At 37.4% G+C, this 19,029-nt stretch overlaps 1 protein-coding gene across 4 annotated transcripts in view; it reads left to right on the plus strand.

Moving 5' to 3' along the window:
- Window positions 1-18,820, plus strand: part of EMB1441 (zinc knuckle (CCHC-type) family protein) — a 29,924-nt gene extending 11,104 nt beyond the window's left edge. Inside the window, exons 6-15 of one of the 4 annotated variants that reach the window (XM_088959620.1) lie at window positions 3,587-4,127; window positions 4,259-4,444; window positions 5,356-5,649; window positions 5,913-6,065; window positions 6,480-6,634; window positions 13,255-13,360; window positions 13,466-14,365; window positions 14,575-14,656; window positions 16,211-16,594; window positions 18,414-18,820. In XM_088959620.1, coding sequence (XP_088815746.1) covers window positions 3,587-4,127; window positions 4,259-4,444; window positions 5,356-5,649; window positions 5,913-6,065; window positions 6,480-6,634; window positions 13,255-13,360; window positions 13,466-14,365; window positions 14,575-14,656; window positions 16,211-16,594; window positions 18,414-18,607 — 2,995 coding nt within the window. In that variant the 3' untranslated portion in view covers window positions 18,608-18,820. Of the gene's footprint in view, window positions 1-3,555; window positions 4,128-4,258; window positions 4,445-5,355; window positions 5,650-5,912; window positions 6,066-6,479; window positions 6,635-13,254; window positions 13,361-13,465; window positions 14,366-14,574; window positions 14,657-16,207; window positions 16,595-18,413 lie in introns of all 4 variants that reach the window. The other 3 variants (XM_088959619.1, XM_088959622.1, XM_088959621.1) reach the window with 3 other exon arrangements.
- The last annotated feature ends 209 nt before the right edge of the window (window positions 18,821-19,029 follow it).

Below are 19,029 nucleotides of genomic sequence, written 5' to 3' on the forward strand. Positions count from 1 at the left end.
TCCCAGTCATTGAAATCCCTTCTGGAGGCTGGAACCCAGCATATAGCGTTGCCCCTCAACACAAAGGTATCAGCTACCATTGCCTCTTTATCTACAGCCAGATTGAACAGGGTGGGAAACACTTCCTTAAGAGATCTCTCCCCAGTCCAGGGATCCAACCAGAACCTGATCCTTCTCCCATCCCCAACTTTGAAGCCGATTCCCCTTCTGAACAGGTTTTAAGCTCTGCATATTCCTATCCACAGGCTACACCTGTAAGTCAACAAAGGTGGACCACTATCCCAACCACTGTCGTCCAGCCCATATTTTTCTGCTATTAGTTTCCTCAAGAGGATATCAGGCTTAGCATCAAACCTCCATAACCAGATGGAGGTTTGTGTGAATCCTTCTAGCCTACCCACAGAAAACCTCTCATCTTCCTTTCTAAAACTTCCACCACCTCCGAGGGGATAGGAAAAAGAGATATAAAGTAAGTTGGCAAACTTGCTAGTGCACTTTTAATAAGAGTTTATCTTCCCCCCTTTGGAGAGATACCTTGCTTTCGAAGGAGCCAATTTCTGATCCATTCTCTCTATTATTGGGTTCCAAATGGTTTTAGTACACTTGGAACCCGGAGGCAACCCCAAATAATTGTTTTGAAGGTAGCTGTTCCACCTTGCACCCCAATAAATCTGCCAAACCTTGAATGTTAGGGACCTCTCCCACTGCTATCATCTCACTCTTTGCTAGATTTACTTTCAAGCCTGACACAATCTCAAACCAGAAAAGAAGATACTTCAGGTTCAGAACTTGCTCATCTGAAGCCTGACAGAAGAAGAGTGTATCATCAGCATATTGTAGAATTGGAATGATAGTCCCATTGGGCTTCACTCAAAAACCCTTCATTAGCTCCCCCTCCACAGCCCTATCTACCAACTTGCTTAAACCTTCCTTGACTAATAGAAAGAGAAGAGGAGACAGAGGGTCCCCTTGTCTCAAACCTCTTGAACTGCTGAAGTTTCTTCTGGCTACTCCATTCACAAGCACTGAAAATCTTGGAGTGGAAAATCTAACTTTCATCCAACTTTCTCCACTTAGAGCCAAAGTGCATTCTGTTCAGAAAATAATCCAAGAAAGACCAATTAACATGGTCATAAGCCTTCTCTAAGTCAATTTTAAATAATCCAAGAAAGACCAATTAACATGGTCATAAGCCTTCTCTAAGTCAATTTTACAGATTAGCCCACTTTCTTCACTTAATAGCCTTGAGTCTATTAGTTCACTTGCTATGAGAACTACATCATGAATATGCTTGTTGTGGACGAAAGCCCCTTGGTACTTAGAGATTAGAGAGTCCACCTTTTTTAACCTGTTGGCCAGAAATTTAGCTAGGATCTTGTCAACACTTCCAATCAAGCTAATCGGTCTGAAATCTTTCAACTTTGTATTACCTTCCTTTTTGGGGATGAGGGAAATAAAAGTTGCATTTAAACTTCTCTCAAGGGTTGCAGAATCATGAAATTCTTCCAGGACCTTTAATAGATCTGTTTTAATGCCTTTTCCCCTTCCAACTCTTCTACAACCTTCTTAACCTCTTCCTCTGAGAAAGGTTTTTCCAAATCTAAACTCTGCTGTTCAGATAAGCATTCAAAATTCAAACCATCCAGCCTTGGTCTTGTTTTTGCAAGGTTCCTTGAAAAGATCTTTATAAAAATCAGCAAAAGCATCTGCTATGACTTCCTCATTGTTCACTGCCCTGCCTTCCAATTCCAGTTTTTTTATGGAATTAACCCTCTTTCTTGCATCGGCCACCTTATGGAAGAAAGCAGGATTAATATCACCTGCTTTCAGCCACATTACTCTAGCTCTTTGCCTCCACTTGACTTCAGTTTTGTGCATTAGAGTGTCAAACACCTTCTTAGCTAAGAGCCTTCTCCTCCTTTTCTCCTCGTCCAATGACCCACTCTCCTCCTCCACATCAATATCAGCTATGATTTTCATGCACTCTTCCCTTTTTCCCACCTCCATCTTTGACATTCTCTTCTGCCAAGCCTTGATTTTTCCTTTCAACCACTTAGTTTTTTGAGGAGAACATGACTGGATGAACCTTCAAAAGAACAATCAGATTACCACCTTTTAACATTTGTCACCAAATCCTCTGAGTCCAACTAGCAATGCTCCAACCTGAAAGGGTGGAGGTTCTTTTTCACACCACTCGTACTTAGGATCAGAGGAATATGATCAGAAACCACCCTAGGTATTGCTTCCTGATTTGAAAGGGGAAAAAGTTCTTCCCATTCAGGTGAAATTAGAGACCTGTCTAGTCTGCACTAACAATTCTTTGAACAATTAATGTCACATTTTTCTCAAATTGCTAATGGGGATAGTTTTTCCAAGAAAGAGAATATATGAGGCTGCCCATAATCATTGGTTTTATTAATTATAATAATAATGCACATATATACATTCTTCACTCTTTTGAGAGATAAGGATTCTTATCTCTTAACTTTTTACTTTCTTACATCTATGCTCAAAAGTCAAAACAATTGATCTCTTCCCACCCCTTGCTTAGCTAAAGCATCAGCTATACTACTCACATTCCTTTTACCCATTAAAGTCTCACATCTATTCCTCCAGGCAGCAATTTGAACTTTAGTTCATTCTGATACAAGCAAAGAGCAGCCTCAACATCCTTTAGCCACCCATTGAGAGCACGATGTTGTTATAAGATGGACTTTGTAGATTTTTCTACGAAGGATACAGAAGAAATAATGAATCAGCATGAGGATGACATTGACATTTGAATTGACATAGTTTGTTAGTTAGGTAAAAAGATGGATTCAAATTGGGTGGTTGATAATGAAGTTAAAGTTGGCAAGAAATTGAGTTTGTTGTTTCTTGGGTAAAGAATTTGTAGAAAATTGTATTTTGGAATTAGAAAACAGAGATGGAATTGCAGGTGATGAATGCCCATAAAAGAATGAATGTGAATTGTTTGGTAGGGAGGGGGTATGCAAGTTGGTAGAACCATGGTTGGAACTTGGGAAGGATGTTGAGGTTCTATCGGTATGAACGAAATGGTCAAATGATGCTGAGGGTCTTGGTATGTAAAGTGGTTAGCATGGAAGTTACACAGGTGAGGTGTTGGGGGAGTAACCAGGATGGATTGATAATTCTGGTTTCAAGAGTTCCCAAGTTTCCATGGTGTTGTCTAGATGTGAGAAGGATGATAGACAAAGTTTGAAATGGGAGTTCTGTTTTTTGTTTTTTTACCAGGAATTGGGTGTTGATGTTTTATTGTTATATCTTCCTTGGTGATTTCTTCCACTTCTTGAATGGTCCTTTTTATTTAATGAATATTTCTTTTATTATTAAAACGATCCTTCCTTTTTCTTCTTAAAGGTTAGGGTGGATGATGTGCTAATTTGCCTGAAGTTTTTTTATATTGCATTGTCTTGTTTTGCATTTAGTTGTTTTACTGTCCTTTATTTAATGAAATGCCATCCAGATTAGAAGCATAATAATTTGTTAGTATCAGGTTTTGATCGCTCTTTGAAAAATATTGTTTTGTTTCAGTCAACAATAGTTGATAGCTCATTAACTACAGGGATGATGACAAAGGGTTTGCAATCATGTCACGCCATCGGTATCCAATTGAGGCTTGTCGTATTTTTGAGAAGACTGATATTACAAAGTTGCAAGTAGCACTTACTTCTTCAAGGGAATATGATATCAATGACTCTGTTGAGGTTGATGGAAGTAGTCTAAATGCTTCCAATACGTATAAAGGATCTCAGAGTAGCCAAAAAAATGGGAAGCTGGTTCCTTCAAATAAAATAGCTGATAGTAGCTCTCATGCTAAGCAAGGCACCTTGAAGTCAGTTCTTGGAGAGGTGTTGGGTTATGGACCTGCACTCGCTGAGCATATTATATTAGATGCTGGTCTGGTTCCAAACACAAAAGTTGCAAATGATGGTAAAATAGACAATAATAAAATTCAACTATTGGCTCAGGCTGTTGCTAAATTTGAAGGCTGGCTTGAAGATGTTATATCAGGTGAGACAATTCCTGAAGGATACATCTTAATGCAACACAAAGCTTTGGGGAAGAAGGACAGTCTACCATCTCAAGGAGGCAGTTTGGACCAGGTCGCTATTCAGACTAGAATCCATCAAATTGCCCTTCTACTTGATGTGTTTTAATCTGATTCTGTATATGATATTTTTGCTTCATTGCTTTGTTGGTCATTTTGTTCTCTCTTTTCTTGACTTGTTTACAGATCTATGATGAATTCTGCCCCATTTTACTAAACCAGTTCAAGTCACGGGAATTCACTAAGCTGGACACCTTTGATGTAGCATTGGATGAGTTTTACAGTAAAATTGAAAGCCAGAGGGCTGAACAACAGCAAAGGGCAAAAGAGGGCTCTGCCATGCAGAAACTCAGCAAAATACGCTCAGATCAGGTCTATATTTTTTCTTGCGATGCCACTAGAAGTCAAAACCCATAAAAAACTTTTAATCTAAATTTACGATTCGTTTTTATTGGTTTCTTTACTGCCATGGTGAATTGCAGCTTACCACTTTAACATGTTTAAAATTATAGGGCATTATGGTTGTTATTTATTATTATTATTTGCTTTTAATGAGTCTACCTGAAAAATCATGTTGTATAATCCTGGTGCAAATGGATTAATATAAGGAGATGAAAATTCCAAGTTTATCCATTCCCTGGTTAATGGAAGGAACAAAAAAAACTTCATTTTTTTGATCAGCCAAGAAAAACTTTATTTCCAGATTAGTGATAAATGAGGAAGATAACTCATCCAAAAAGGAGTGCGGAAGAGCTTATTGATTACTTTAAAAATTTATATGGCACAGCCCCACCTCCTAGGGCTCACGTAGAAAGCTTAGATTGGGGTATGCTAGATTATGATCTTGTGTGGGTTTGGATTCTAACTCATGCGTTTTTGCTATGCAAGACTGACCAAAGGCTGATGTAATCTTATCAATATGACATCATATGTCATTTCCTGATTAATGAGTGCCTATTAGACTGGTCTTCTGATGCCAGGTTGTCTTTGTTTCCACGTCTGGAAGGTCTTGGTCATGAATGACTATTTTCATTGGAATGCACTATATCTTTGGATATTTTTCCCTCCAAGGAAGTGATGAATCTTTTAAGTGGTTCATATATGGTCTACTCTGGGTTATGGTTATATTTCAACCTTGTATTAATATGGTCTTTAGATAATTTAAATTTCTGGTCTTCTTGTTTTTCATCTTAGAATTCATATGGAAATCCGTGCAAACATCTCAAGTTTCATTACTCCATGTCCTTTTCTTTTAAATTTTAAATTTCTATTTGGCATTGTAGGAAAATCGTGTGCATACATTGAAGAAAGAGGTAGACCATTGTGTTAGAATGGCAGAATTGATAGAATACAACCTACAAGATGTTGATGCTGCAATATTAGCTGTCCGTGTGTCTCTTGCAAATGGAATGGATTGGGAGGATCTTGCTCGTATGGTAAAGGAAGAGAGGAAGTCAGGAAACCCTGTAGCTGGGCTGATTGACAAGCTTAATCTTGAAAGAAATTGCATGACACTACTATTGAGCAACAATCTCGATGAAATGGATGATGATGAAAAGACCCGCCCTGTTGATAAGGTGTTTCCATAAGTTATAAACTCAGATTTCCACACCCTAGCATCTCCTATATGAATTAGCAAAAAAAAAAAAAGGAATTGTTTTTATCATTAAAAAATTATTTTCCTTAATGCAATGGCATTATCTTCATTAGTACAACTATACTATTTTTTGCATATACATATAAATGTCTATGCATGTGTTACTTTTGATGTCATGCATCTTCATATCTATGTGTCCATCTGGAAACATGGTTTGTTGTTCACTATCTGTTTCTTTTACAGGTAGAAGTCGACTTGGCACTTTCAGCACATGCCAATGCTCGAAGGTGGTACGAATTAAAGAAGAAACAAGAGAGTAAACAGGAGAAAACTGTCACAGCACATGAGAAAGCTTTTAAAGCAGCTGAGAGGAAGACTCGTCTCCAACTTTCACAGGTAGCATACATGGTGAAAGAAATTATCTTCCAGAATTTATTTTGTGCTTGCAATTCTTTTTGTCAGTAATGAAATAAGTTTATTAAATCGAGTTAATTTGCAATTACAATTTACAACAGAGCTGGGAATGAATACCAAGCCACAAACATGTTGCATCAGTGTTTTACAAAACCTTCCAGACCCATATATTATGTGCCTGTATTTAATACACTATATTAAAGGAGTTTAAAATTCCACATCTAGAGTATAAGATATATTAGCTTGATAATTGATATTCCCATTATAAGCTTTGTCTTCTAAATCTTGCATTCCTGATCTTATACAACACACTTTTCCCTTTCAATGGAAGGCCTGGGCACCGATTCTTATTTGTAAAGTTCTAGCATCTTGTTTATCCATTACCTTTATTTGCAGGAAAAGTCTGTTGCTGCAATCTCACATATGCGTAAAGTTCACTGGTTTGAGAAATTTAATTGGTTCATCAGCAGTGAAAATTATTTAGTTATCAGTGGACGTGATGCTCAACAGAATGAGATGATCGTCAAACGTTATATGTCAAAAGGAGATATGTAAGTGGATGCTCTTAAAATGAGGATAAGCTTCCCTCTATTAATGTTTTTTATAACTTTTGGTTCTGTAGTTAAAGGTTCTATTATTTTGAAAATGATGGCTATCCATCCCAGCTGGAGCAAAGATGTGTGGTATACCATATTGTTCTCTCCAAGAATTCTCAGCATGAGGCTTTTTGTTGCTAGGTTCTTCTACATATGTTTGCAAACATAATTGGGATGGTGGCTCTTATCCATTGATTTAAAAGGTGTGCCTAGGTACATAGGCGAGGCACATTTTCAAAAGGTGCACGCTTTTTCAAAACTTGTGCATTTTGCTCTTTTTTAAGCCTAGTGGCTAGGCCAAGGGATTCACCCCTGGACTCCAAACCATGCCCCCCTTCCCTTGAGGCAAGTCCAAACAAGTCTATGTTAAGGTCTTAAATTTTTAATCCTTACAGAAAATGATTTTATAATTTTAATTGTCTTTTAAAAATATCTTTTATTTGGATGAATAAACGAACAACATTAGCAAGTAGGGGGTTTTTGGAGCTCCAGCCTCCTATTTTCTTATGTTGTTCATTTATTAATCCTAATAAAGATATTTTTAAAAGAAAACAAAAAATTTTAAAATATCTTTTTAAGGATTAAGAAGTTATGACCTCAACATAGATTTGTTTGGGTTTGCCTGAAGGGGCTTGGTACAAAGGTGGCTCGTAGAATCCAGAGCACGAAATGTTTAACATCACATCAACTACTTAAAGTAGTGCAATTGGGAAAAAATAAAGTGGAGAATCCCTATGCTCTACTCCTTCCCCTTTGTTGTTCCCAGTTAAAGAAGTATGGTCAAGGCCAATTCCACCTAAAATTGCTGGTTTTTGTTGGGAAGTGTATCATGGTAAAATTAATACTGTGGACAATGTACAAAAAAAGAGACCTTATTCATGCTTGTCCCCCAAGTGGTGCATTTTATGTAAAGTGGAGAATGAGGACTGTTATCACCTGATTTCTTGTTCTTTTACAGTAAATATTTGGAATTGGGTTTTTATGTTGTTTGGGTACAGGTGGTACCTGCCTCCTGAAGTAAATCTGCTTTTTGATCCGCCTTTTTTTGGTTGGCCAACAAAGAGAGGGAAAGTAATGTGGAAATGTATTAGGGCTGCCCTCTTATGGACCATTTGGGAGGAAAGAAATGCTAGAATTTTCTAGGAGAGAAGCATTGCTGAAATAAAGGATTGTATATTGACAAGGGCAATCATTTGGCTAAAAACTACTGATCTCTTTGCGGATTACTCTAGTGATGACCTTCGATGGAGTTGGGCAGCTGTGGCCTCCACTAATGGAGGGGGCTCTAGGGTAGTTGTGTGTTGGCTGAAGAAAAACAAAGTTTGGAAATACCAGACATATCTTGAGGAGAATATGATATCTAGCCAGGGAATTGAGAGCCACTTTTTCATGTATTTGAAGTTCGGTTAATGGTTTTCTCAATCTAATGGCTTAAGTGCTAAACAAACAATGTTCAGCTTGTTTTCTTTTGTTGAGGAATTGTCTGATGACTGTAATAAGGGAAAGGATAGCAGAAGCTAGTTTATGGTTAGGGGGTGCTTGGCACTTCGCTGCAAGTAATTTATTCTTTATTTCATAATTAACAAATATTTAGCAAAAGCTAAAATCTTGATATGTGTACTCATGTGAGAAGGGACAATGCTTTAGCTACTAATAAAGTTAGGATCTAGATTCCAAAATCAAACCCAAATGTGCAACCAAATTTATGAGCCTCTAGATAGGTCCAAAGTCAAGCCTATATCCAAGGCAAACCATAGCCAAACCCAAGCTTAAGCCCACAATACACATATTCCAGCCTAAAACCATGATCACATCCAAATCTAAGCACATGACTCGTACCAAAAACCTAAATCCATGACCCATTTTTACCAGCCCATAAATCTTGAAAACATGAACAGACAATTGAATGCATCTTGTGTCCCTTCAGAGGTAGCTTTTCTGGTACGGACAGCTGCATTAGATAAATGCCTTGCAGGCACAAAACTTCAAAGAAGGGACATGGCTGTGGACAGGGTTAATTGTGATCAAAGAAGGCATATTTTCCAGTCACTATAGAGTATAGACAACTTCCTTCATAACTGGAAGTTGAGAGGACTAAATAAGAGAGAAAAGGCAGTGTGGGAGATGATTCCATTTGCACTTTGTGGACAATTTGAGGTGAGGGAAATGGAAAATCTTGAAAACAAAATTAATTCAGATAAGATTACTGACAAACAGGTGATGGATATTCTGTGTTCATCGGTGGCTAATGCACAAGTCTTTTTAAGGGAGTTAAAAAAATAAAGGTTATTACTCAATTATGGCCCCAGCCCCCAGCTATCTGGAGTCTTGTGAGGGGTAGGGGAGTACCTTACAACATTTTTTAATTGAAAACATAATAGTGAACAGACCATTTTTTTAATATAATATATGTTAGTAGATTTGCAATGCATAGTGCCTTAGTGTACATAAAAGTCAATGCAATCTCTTTTTGCTGCTTATATACTTGTTCAAAAAAAAGAACAGAAAACACAAAAAATAATGAATGCATCTCATATTAACTTTTAAGGTGGTGTTTCTTAAAGTTAAAGGCATGAAAAGTTAATAAGTTAATGGCATTTTTGGATTGGTAACTTGAAAAGTATTTCATTGATAAAGGAAATGGTATAGACTATAGAGACTATTTGTGGAATGTGTCATTATACATTTTATTTATAGTCAAGCTGTTATGGAGCCAGCCCATTGCTACTCCCCCGTGGCTACCTAAAATAGCTCAATTAAGCTTTTTATTACATCTAAAGGATAGTTTCCCCATGATCGCCACTCTTGATTTACTCCATGAGCTAAAGAATCCATAAGAGAGTAGGCCAGACTGAGAGACCCATGTATCAGATGATTCAGCTTACAATGAAAGAAGGAAGTATAGAACCTTCCTGTTGGACAAAGATAAGGAGGCTGAAGCGAAACTGGAGACTAAAGCACTAGAAGAGGAAGATGAAATCAGCCTAGATGAAACTCAAGAAACTGGAAACAGATGGATTTGGAAACGGTTGTCAACAAAGAAGTGAAAGTAAGTAAAATTCTGGGTTTATTTTTTCTCGGAAGGGAGGAATTTGCAGAAAAGCTTTTAAAGAGTTTGAAGGAGAACCTTGTAGAAAAAACAGCATGGAAGAAGCTTTGGTAAACTCGGCCCAAGGGGGGGTTCACAAGAAAGCTGGTAGAAAATAAAGAAGCATCAAGGGGTTTGGAAATTAAAGAGACTGCCTGTGAAGACCCTGGAGAGGAGGTGGTAGCTCAAACGTTTGAGAAAAACTTGGTGTTCGAATTAGAGAAATTAAATGAGCATAAGGAGGATTTAGGATCCAAAGAGCATATGCCTAATGCAGTAAGGAGGTCTAGAAACAAGAAGCAATTACGAACTGTTCAAGTCTCAACAGTTTTGAGCAGATTGAAGTTGGGACTTTTGGGGAAAGGCACTAGCAAGAAAATTAAGAAAGAAAACAGAAATTATAGTACATCGATTAAGGAAGGGAGTATTAAAAGGTTTGTTTAGGGATAAGATGGTTTTGGGAAGTCCTTTTGGGTGAGATGGTTGGATGTGGTTGATTGGGGTCTATGTTCTTTTTGGAGCATTGTCTTTATTTTCTCTCTTTAGTTGAAGGTTTTTGTGTTTCTTTAGTTGATGGGTGATGGATTTTGTTCGGAACAATGTTTTAAACGCAAAGGGTGACACAAGATGCTCCACTACCTAGAGGCAGAAACCTCCCGAACACAAGGAGGTGTAAGCCTCATTAAGAGGAGGGGGGAGGGGGAAGAAGTAGAAGGAGGATCTCATTTTTCTTTATTTTTAATAAGAATCTTTTATATTAAGAAAAGATCACCCCAATCGGACATCAAATTGCAAAGTTATGGCCACTGGTAGTTTCTATTCATATTTAGTATGCAACCTGTGACTTGGTCACCAGATTGAATGGATCAACAGTCCAACTGCCCGAGTTAGATAGTTTTTGACTTGGTCAACAATTTTGACCAATTTCTGGGTTTAACTAGAACTGGACCCAGAATCATGGCCATGTGACAGCTCGAATGGTGCAACTAGTCGGATTAAACTAGAATTGGACCCAGAATCATGGCCATGTGACAGAATAGAAGTCCCAAAATACACATCATACCTAATATACTTGAGAAACTGAAGAAGAAAAATATGAATTGCCTTCCAAAGTGTTGCCAATGTGGCCCAACAAGATACACTAGCATCCCAACCACTCTAAACAACCATAGATACTTGCCACCACTTCACTCCACAAACTTCTACTTTCCAACGGCCACCACCACAGCCATTTTCCTAATAGTGTTGCATTGTTTTGTACCACATTTCCTAATCCTAAACCCCCCTTCCTCTTTACTTTTGCACACAATCTCCCTCTTAATTAAATGGTTCTTCTTGCTTTCCCTCAGCTCCCAAAGAAAATCTCTCATAAGTTTCTCTAATTTGTTGACTTCTCTAGAAGGGATCCTAAACATAGAGATAAAGTAGGTAGGCAAATTGGCAAGAGTAGCCCTAATCAGTGTGATACACCCTCCCAATACGATATAATTCTTTTTTTTTCTTTCCAAGAAGCTCTTAAACTTTTCTACCACTGGGTTCAAAAACCTACTCTCCCTAGGGTTGGCTCCTAACGAAAGGCCCATGTACTTCAAAGGCCAAATAGAGATAGAACACCTAAGACAACCGCAATAGCCTTAACTTCCCTATTCTCCATACTAACACCTATTATGCAACTTTTGCCCAAGTTAATAAAGCCTTTCAAACCTTCTTATTAATTCTTTTAGATTCCTTAACTTTCTAACCTCAACCCCTTCACAAGAAATAATTATATCATCTACAAACTGAAAGTGGGTAATTGAAAAATCATTTCTTCCCAATATCCAACCTCTAATCAAGTCCTCCCTATCGGCATTCAACAAACAGGATCATCCTACTAAACAAATAGTTTACTAAGTGAATAGAAATGGACAAAGGGGATCACCCTACCTAACACCCATAGAAGCTAGTAAGAAGTCCTTCACTACTCCATTCACCAAAACAGAACAATGGCAAGAACTAATGCAACCAAACACCCAATTACACCATCTTTCCCCAAAGCTGTAGTTTCTTAACACCTATAATAAAAGCTTCCTGTCCACCAAATCTTAGGCTTTTTGAAGCTCCAATTTAACACACAAGGTCCTTTTGCCTAGATCTTCCATGCTCCTCTACACATTCATTAGTAATCAGAATCTGTTATATTATTTGTCTTCCATGTATAAAGCCCCTTGGGTTTGACTAATGAGAGAAGGGAGGACCCCTTTAATCCTCAAAGAAATGACTTCAACTAAAAATTTATAAATACTACTCACCAAGTTGATCGATCAAAAGCCCTTCAAGTGACTAGCAACTAAGGCCAAGAAAGTGGCATTAACTCTTGGGCTGACTATGATTATCTAGAAACTCCTTAAAAACATTGCACAACTCATCCTTCAATACTTCTGGTAGTCTTGATAGAAAGCCATTGTGAAACCATCTGGACCCGAGGCCTTGGACATCCATTAGAAAAATTGTCGTGTATTTTCCTCAGAATTTCTTTCCAACCAGCCTGCTTTTTCATAACCCAAACTTGGTCATTCCAAACCTTCTACCCACAACTTGTGATTCAATGGCCTTCTGTAAATGGATTTGAAGTGATCCACAAGATCGTAAAAATCTTCTCTTGGGTAGAGATCACTTCCCCATCAATCTCTAGCTTGGCCACAATTTTTTCTCCTCCATTTTTTTTTTATGAACGAATGGTATTTTATTAAATAGAGATAGAAATAGTACAAGCATGAAGCACCCTAAGAGGAAGCATGAGGTGTAATCTCCCCTTAAAGGTGGTTCCAAACCCAACTCTTTTCAGATTACAGTGGCAAAATAGCCGATAACAGAGAATCCCTTGAAGCCCCTTGTTTAGCTAAAGAATCTACCAAAGCATTTGCCAATCTACTAACCCACTAAAAGCTAACTAACATGGTTCTCGTAAGCCATTTGACTTTTTTGATGATGTCCCTATATCCCCAAACAACAGTTTCTGGGTCCGACATCCATCCCACCATCACCTTAGAGTCTCCTTCAACTATCAAATTAGTCACTCCAAGTTGGTTGGAAATCTGCAGTCCTTGTACCACAATTAATATCTCGGCCCTTGTAGAGTCTCCATAACCCACTGGACCTGAGAATAAGGACAGAATGTTGGCATCCTTATTCCTCAAGATCCCTCCTATACTTGAAGGTCCTAGATTGCCTTGGCTGCTCCCATCAAGGTTCAACTTTACAACTCCTTCCAAAGGGGGTAACCAACTTGCTTGTGTTCTATTTTTCTTGGATGACAATTGCATATGCATTATATAAATGGAACTGCCAAATGTTTCTAGGCTATAATTTTTGATATCAAATGTAAACTTCTTATCAATAAAATTGTTTTGGAAATTTGTGCTATAAAAAGAAAAGAGAAGAGAAAGATGTGTTTAATTCATTATGATTTTTTTTGCTTATATAACTGATTTTGAACGTGAAACAGATATGTCCATGCAGAACTCCATGGAGCTTCGAGTACTGTGATCAAGAACCACAAACCAGAACATCCAGTACCTCCTCTTACTCTAAACCAAGCAGGATGTTTCACTGTAAGTTAGCCGTTTGGTTTTTTGGTTTGGTGGTGTATCTGAGGGGGTTATTAAGGTAATTAGGTATATGCAATTTGTTTTGACTTGAATGTTTTCCATTTGTAGGTTTGCCACAGCCAGGCATGGGATTCGAAGATTGTAACAAGTGCTTGGTGGGTCTATCCCCATCAAGTGAGTAAAACTGCTCCTACAGGAGAATATCTTACAGTAGGAAGTTTCATGATTCGTGGGAAAAAGAACTTTCTTCCCCCACACCCTCTTATTATGGGTTTTGGGTTATTATTTCGCTTGGATGAAAGCTCATTGGGATCACATTTAAATGAGAGGAGGATAAGAGGTGAAGAGGAAGGGGGAAATGACATGGAAGAAGGTATGCCTCTTGAAGAAAATTCTGATCCTGAATCTGAAAAGGATGTTGCTGGTGAAGAAATGACAGATACAAAAAAAGAATTGAGTGACCTTTCAGATTTAACATTAGATCATTCTAAGATGAAACTTGATGGCTTGTCTAGAGATCCCATTGAAGGCGTGACTACTGAGCTGAATGGCATTGAAAATGAGAATGTATCTGACACCACAGGAAAAAGTTCACCTTCTATCTCACCCCAACTTGAAGATCTCATTGATAGGGCTCTTGGGCTTGGATCTTCTAACTTCTTGAGTAAAGATTATGAGCTCAATTGTTCCAATGCAAACTTGGTGGAGGATAGCCATTGTGAAGAAGGAAAACAAGCAGCAAGAGATAGGCCATATATCTCAAAAGCTGAAAGACGAAAGCTCAAGAAAGGCCAGAAAAGCAGCTCTAATGATGCAGCTGTTGAGAATGAAAGAGAAGAGTACAAAGAAAATAGGATTTCAGGCAGTCATGCAGATGAAAGTTCTCAGAAGGTAAAGCAGTCTGGTGGAAAGATCAGCCGTGGCCAGAAGAGCAAACTCAAGAAGATTAAGGAAAAGTATGCAGAACAAGATGAGGAAGAACGTAAAATTCGTATGGCTTTACTAGCTGTGAGTAACTTCATTTCATTTTTATTCTATCTGGATCATTGAGTAAATAATTTTCAGGGTCAGTAAGAGTATTTCTTGTATATTTTTCTTCTTTCAGTGAATATGTTTACCATTTATTTTTAAATATTATTATGTATGTGCTCCTACCACTTTATGTGGTATTGATTGGTTTACATGCTTTTTACTAACATCAATATGACAATTTTCAGTCTGCTGGGAAAGTACTGAAAAATGAAAAGGAGCCAGAAGATGGACTTGTAGAAACTGACAAAGGAAAGAAATCAGTTTCTGGTATGTAAAACGAAAGACATCCATTTACAGTTATCAATGTACAATTGTGGTAGAAACATTACAAGGATGGTGGAATTGTTTATGAAAGTTTAACAATTGGAAATCAACAACAATAATGGCAATGGTAATGAATGTCTCTGTGGTCACTCAGGGCTAAATGGCTGACAACTCCTTGAAACATTGGAAATTATTAACCCTTCTATGTTGTAATTTGACTGTGAAAATATGAATTATCCCCAAAGAGGCATCATACACTTCCTGTCTCACCATTTGATTCCTGATCTTGTACAAATGTAACTTCATTCCTTTCTCTATTGAGATTTTTTCCTTGTTTTGGCTTTTCTTACATGTAAAGGAGGGCGTCACTATCATTCATAGCTTATCACTAAGTAGGGATGATCATGGGATGGGCTGGGCCGATTCTTCTTAGTGCATTTGCATTTTTGTGGGCTCTTTCTTACTCAAACCAAAGAAAATGAGTTTGAACTTTCATGTTCAAAACATAGGTTGGCTGAAAATTTTCATTTACCTTATCAGTAACGAAGAGAGGTATTATTAATAATAAGTAAATTGTAAACAAATATCCACAAATGATTGGAAATCAAATTACATGACAGTAAACAGACTATGACTAAAGCAATAAAAATAAGTATTAGAAACAAAGAAAAACCAGCTCCATACTGAGCCCCTGCCCTAGTGAATGGTGAACCCTATACTAACCTGTGAACTCCCTTTTCAAGAGAATCAGCAAGGTAATTGGCTGTTCTGTGGATCCATCTAAAGGAATTCTTTATTTTTTTCATCGAAATGAATTCTTCATTCTAAATGCTAGGGCCATTTGAATTAGCTGAAGTTTGGATTGTGACTTGTAAGCGATACGAGTGAGTTTGGAAAAAGTGAACCAAGTTAAAATGCATAACCTTAAGAGGTACCACCGGGATTGGACCAGCTGTTATTTGTTGATATCTGCTGCTAATACATCTGGACTGAAATCTGAAGTGCAGTTCTTGATGTTCAACTTTCCCAGAATAAATAGTCAGGACAACTTTTTCGAGAATAAGTTCTCTATTGATCTAGTGAACTTTTTGATGGTTTAGACCAATGTTAAAGGAACCATATATTTCATGAAGAAAAGCTTTTCCTTCTGTGTTACATAGATACTAGTTATTACAAAATGTTGTCCTGTATCTGACAGAGCATACACCAAATTGACATGGGGCTTAAGATTTTTTGAGGGTCTTTCAAGGTGGGATCTCCTTCATAAACCTGATTATTCCTCCTAGCCATCTCTACTGTCTGCTAACTAGAGGGTTTAGATGGGTAATTTGATAAAGAATCAACTCCTGTTAAAGGGCATGTTTTTCAACCTTTTGCCTAATAGAATGGCAGTTATCAGCTTTTTAATTACAATAGTTTTGAATGTAACTGTTTTTATTGAACTATGCTGAATTTTATCCTGCATTTATATTTTCTCTTCTGCACATTAATTTTCATTATAATTTTTAATTGCAACTATTTCTGACAACTACTGTTTTTCTTCCTTCAACTTAGCAGGTCTAGATGATGCTCTGAAGATATGTTATAAATGTAAAAAGGCGGGTCACTTATCTCGGGACTGCCCAGAACATCCAGATGACACTAACCACTCAAAGGCAGTTATCCATAAGAAAATGAATGGAGGGGGTCCTGAAGATATTCCAGATGTATTGTTGGATGACACAGCTACCAACACGGACAGGATCACTATAGAGGAAGATGACATTCATGAGATTGGTGAAGAAGAGAAGGGAAAGTTAAACGATGCTGATTATTTAACTGGGATTCCATTGCCTAACGATATTCTCTTGTATGCTGTGCCTGTCTGTGGTCCGTATAATGCATTGCAATCATACAAGTACCGGGTGAAAATAACCCCTGGCACTGCAAAGAAAGGAAAAGGTATTCAGATTTCTCCCACTGTAATCTACAAGCACTTATTTGCACGTTAAAAGCGGATTACTGCTATTCTAATATTGTAGACCATGTAGAACAGCAGTTATTTGCATTTTCATGTAGGGAGGCTGTTTTTTGGGCTAGTTTTTAATATTTTTCTTTGCATTCCCTGTGTTTTCTGTTTTTGGGGAGCTAAGTTATTTTATCTTCCCCTTTGTATACTTACTCCCTCTCTTCTCTTAATTTAATGAAGATGATGTTATTGATAAAAAAAAAAAAAGGCGGAAACTCATCTCCATGTATTTTGAAGTGTTATGCTTATACCAGAGCATCGTTTAGTCCCCTCCCCCTAAGGCATGGCTCAGGCATGTGGCGAGGCACATTTTAGGGTATGCACCCCTGGTGCCTATGCATCCCAGGCATAACACTTTCAAAAGGCCGCGCCCCTGTTGTGCCTAGGCGTGCCCCTGATGCACCTTTTGAAAATTTGTGCAATTCTTTTTTTCTGTTTTTTATGCTTAAAAGCTGAGCCGGGGGCTCTGCCCCTGGATCCTGACCAAGCCCCTTGAGGCAAAGCCCAAAAAGTCCATATTGAAGTCTTAAGTTCTTAATTCCTATAAAAAAGATTTTATAACTTTAAGTGTTGTTTAAAAATATCTTTTATTAGGATGAATGAATGAGCAATATTAGCAGATATAGGATTTTTGGAGCTCACTTGTTTGGGCTTGCCTCAAGGGGCTTGGTACAAAAGGGGGTTGTAGAATCAGGAGTGCATAATGTTAACATCATATTAGCTATTTGAAGTACTCCAATTGGGAAAAAAATAAAGAGAATAGAAGTTTACATGCTTGAATATGTTTTATATGTTATGCTTGATTTTATTTTTAAATTTTCATTTTAAATATGTTTACATGTTATGTTTATGTATTTTAAACATTTATTTTAAAATTTTAGTTTATATTTTAATTAATGTTGTGTTTAAATTAATATTTTGCATTTTTTGAAAATTTTGGCATTTTTGGATTTTTTTAGCATTTTTGTGCTTTGCTTCAAAAAAGTCTGTGCCTTGTGCCTCCAGCACAAAATGGCCCTTGTGCTTTTTCGCGCCTTCCGCTTTTAACACACTAGCAGCCAGACAGGTTTGGATTGTCGATTTTAGTGGAGGTTGTTTTGAATTGAGTAGATGTATTCTTTGTTGTTGGCTCTATTTACAACTAATTGTCCTCATTACAGGTTTTGAAGAGAATTTAAAAAGGACATATATATCCACTTACCTTTGATATAAAAGAAGACATTTCAGGATTGGTATCCTGGATGTCCCTATTTTAGTAGATTATGTTTTTATTAAATGCATTAGAAGACGATGAATGATGAGTCTGTTAATTCCTCTTCCAAATTGCATACGTGTCTCACTATTAATTTCATTTATCCAGACATACAGGTACGTAGCTCCTTGGATAGGGACTAGCCAAAAGTAGGCCGAGTAAACACATTCTCTTAACTGCTAACCCTGACACCTAAATGCTAAACAACTCTAGTCAGTGTCAATCTATACTTTTTGCGGCATGCCTTTCCAGAATGATAATCCATTTGTTGAATGATGTTGATTGGCTGATTGTTGATATGGATAAACCCATCAATATGGATTCCTTGCTATTTTTTATCCTTCATTTCAATTTAGAAGGCAAATTTTCTTTTTTCTTTTCAATATTTTGTTATAATTCATTAATGTTTTCATTGGCACGTTTTTCTTATTGGTTAGACTTAGACCATTAGCATGTTCGTGAATAATATATTTGATTGAATTTACTTCTGTTTGGTACAGCTGCAAAAACTGCAATGAATTTGTTCGGTCACATGCCTGAAGCAACAAGCAGGGAAAAGGAACTCATTAAAGCTTGTAGTGAGCCCGAACTAGTGGCTGCAATGATCGGCAATGCAAAGATCACAGCTGCAGGCCTTGCCCAATTAAAGCAGAGGCAAAAGAAAGGAAAGAAGACCAGCAAAGAAGAGAGGTAGCACTGAGGTTGTCAGCATTTTTTAATTTTATTATCTCTATTTGCTAATGGAACCATGCAAACAGCTTACTTAGACAGACCCCTTCTCAGGGTGGTTGTTTCCTTTTCGGAGAGAGTTTTTTTGTACAGTTTTAGTTGCATGTAATTAGTATATTATATGTTTCAAGGAAGATCAAATCAACAAGATTAATAAAGTTATTTTCTATTTTGCTTACATGCATGTTTAAAGCGGCGTTTCTGAATTCTTTCTGGTGGTAATCAGAGAAAGTTATCTCATAAGATGAATTGAGCCAATTGTTTACTCAGGGCATAAGCTCTCTGCTAGTCTCTTCCCCCTTTTCTGCATCGCATCTCTCTACCCAAAAGCCCTTTTGGCACAAGTCCTATCCCTTTCGTGCGAAAACAATTTGGAAAAACCACTCA

Source organism: Nelumbo lutea, chromosome 8, assembly GCF_056320005.1.
Source record: "Nelumbo lutea isolate HS-2025 chromosome 8, American lotus-T2T, whole genome shotgun sequence".
NCBI classification, from domain to species: Eukaryota; Viridiplantae; Streptophyta; class Magnoliopsida; order Proteales; family Nelumbonaceae; genus Nelumbo; species Nelumbo lutea.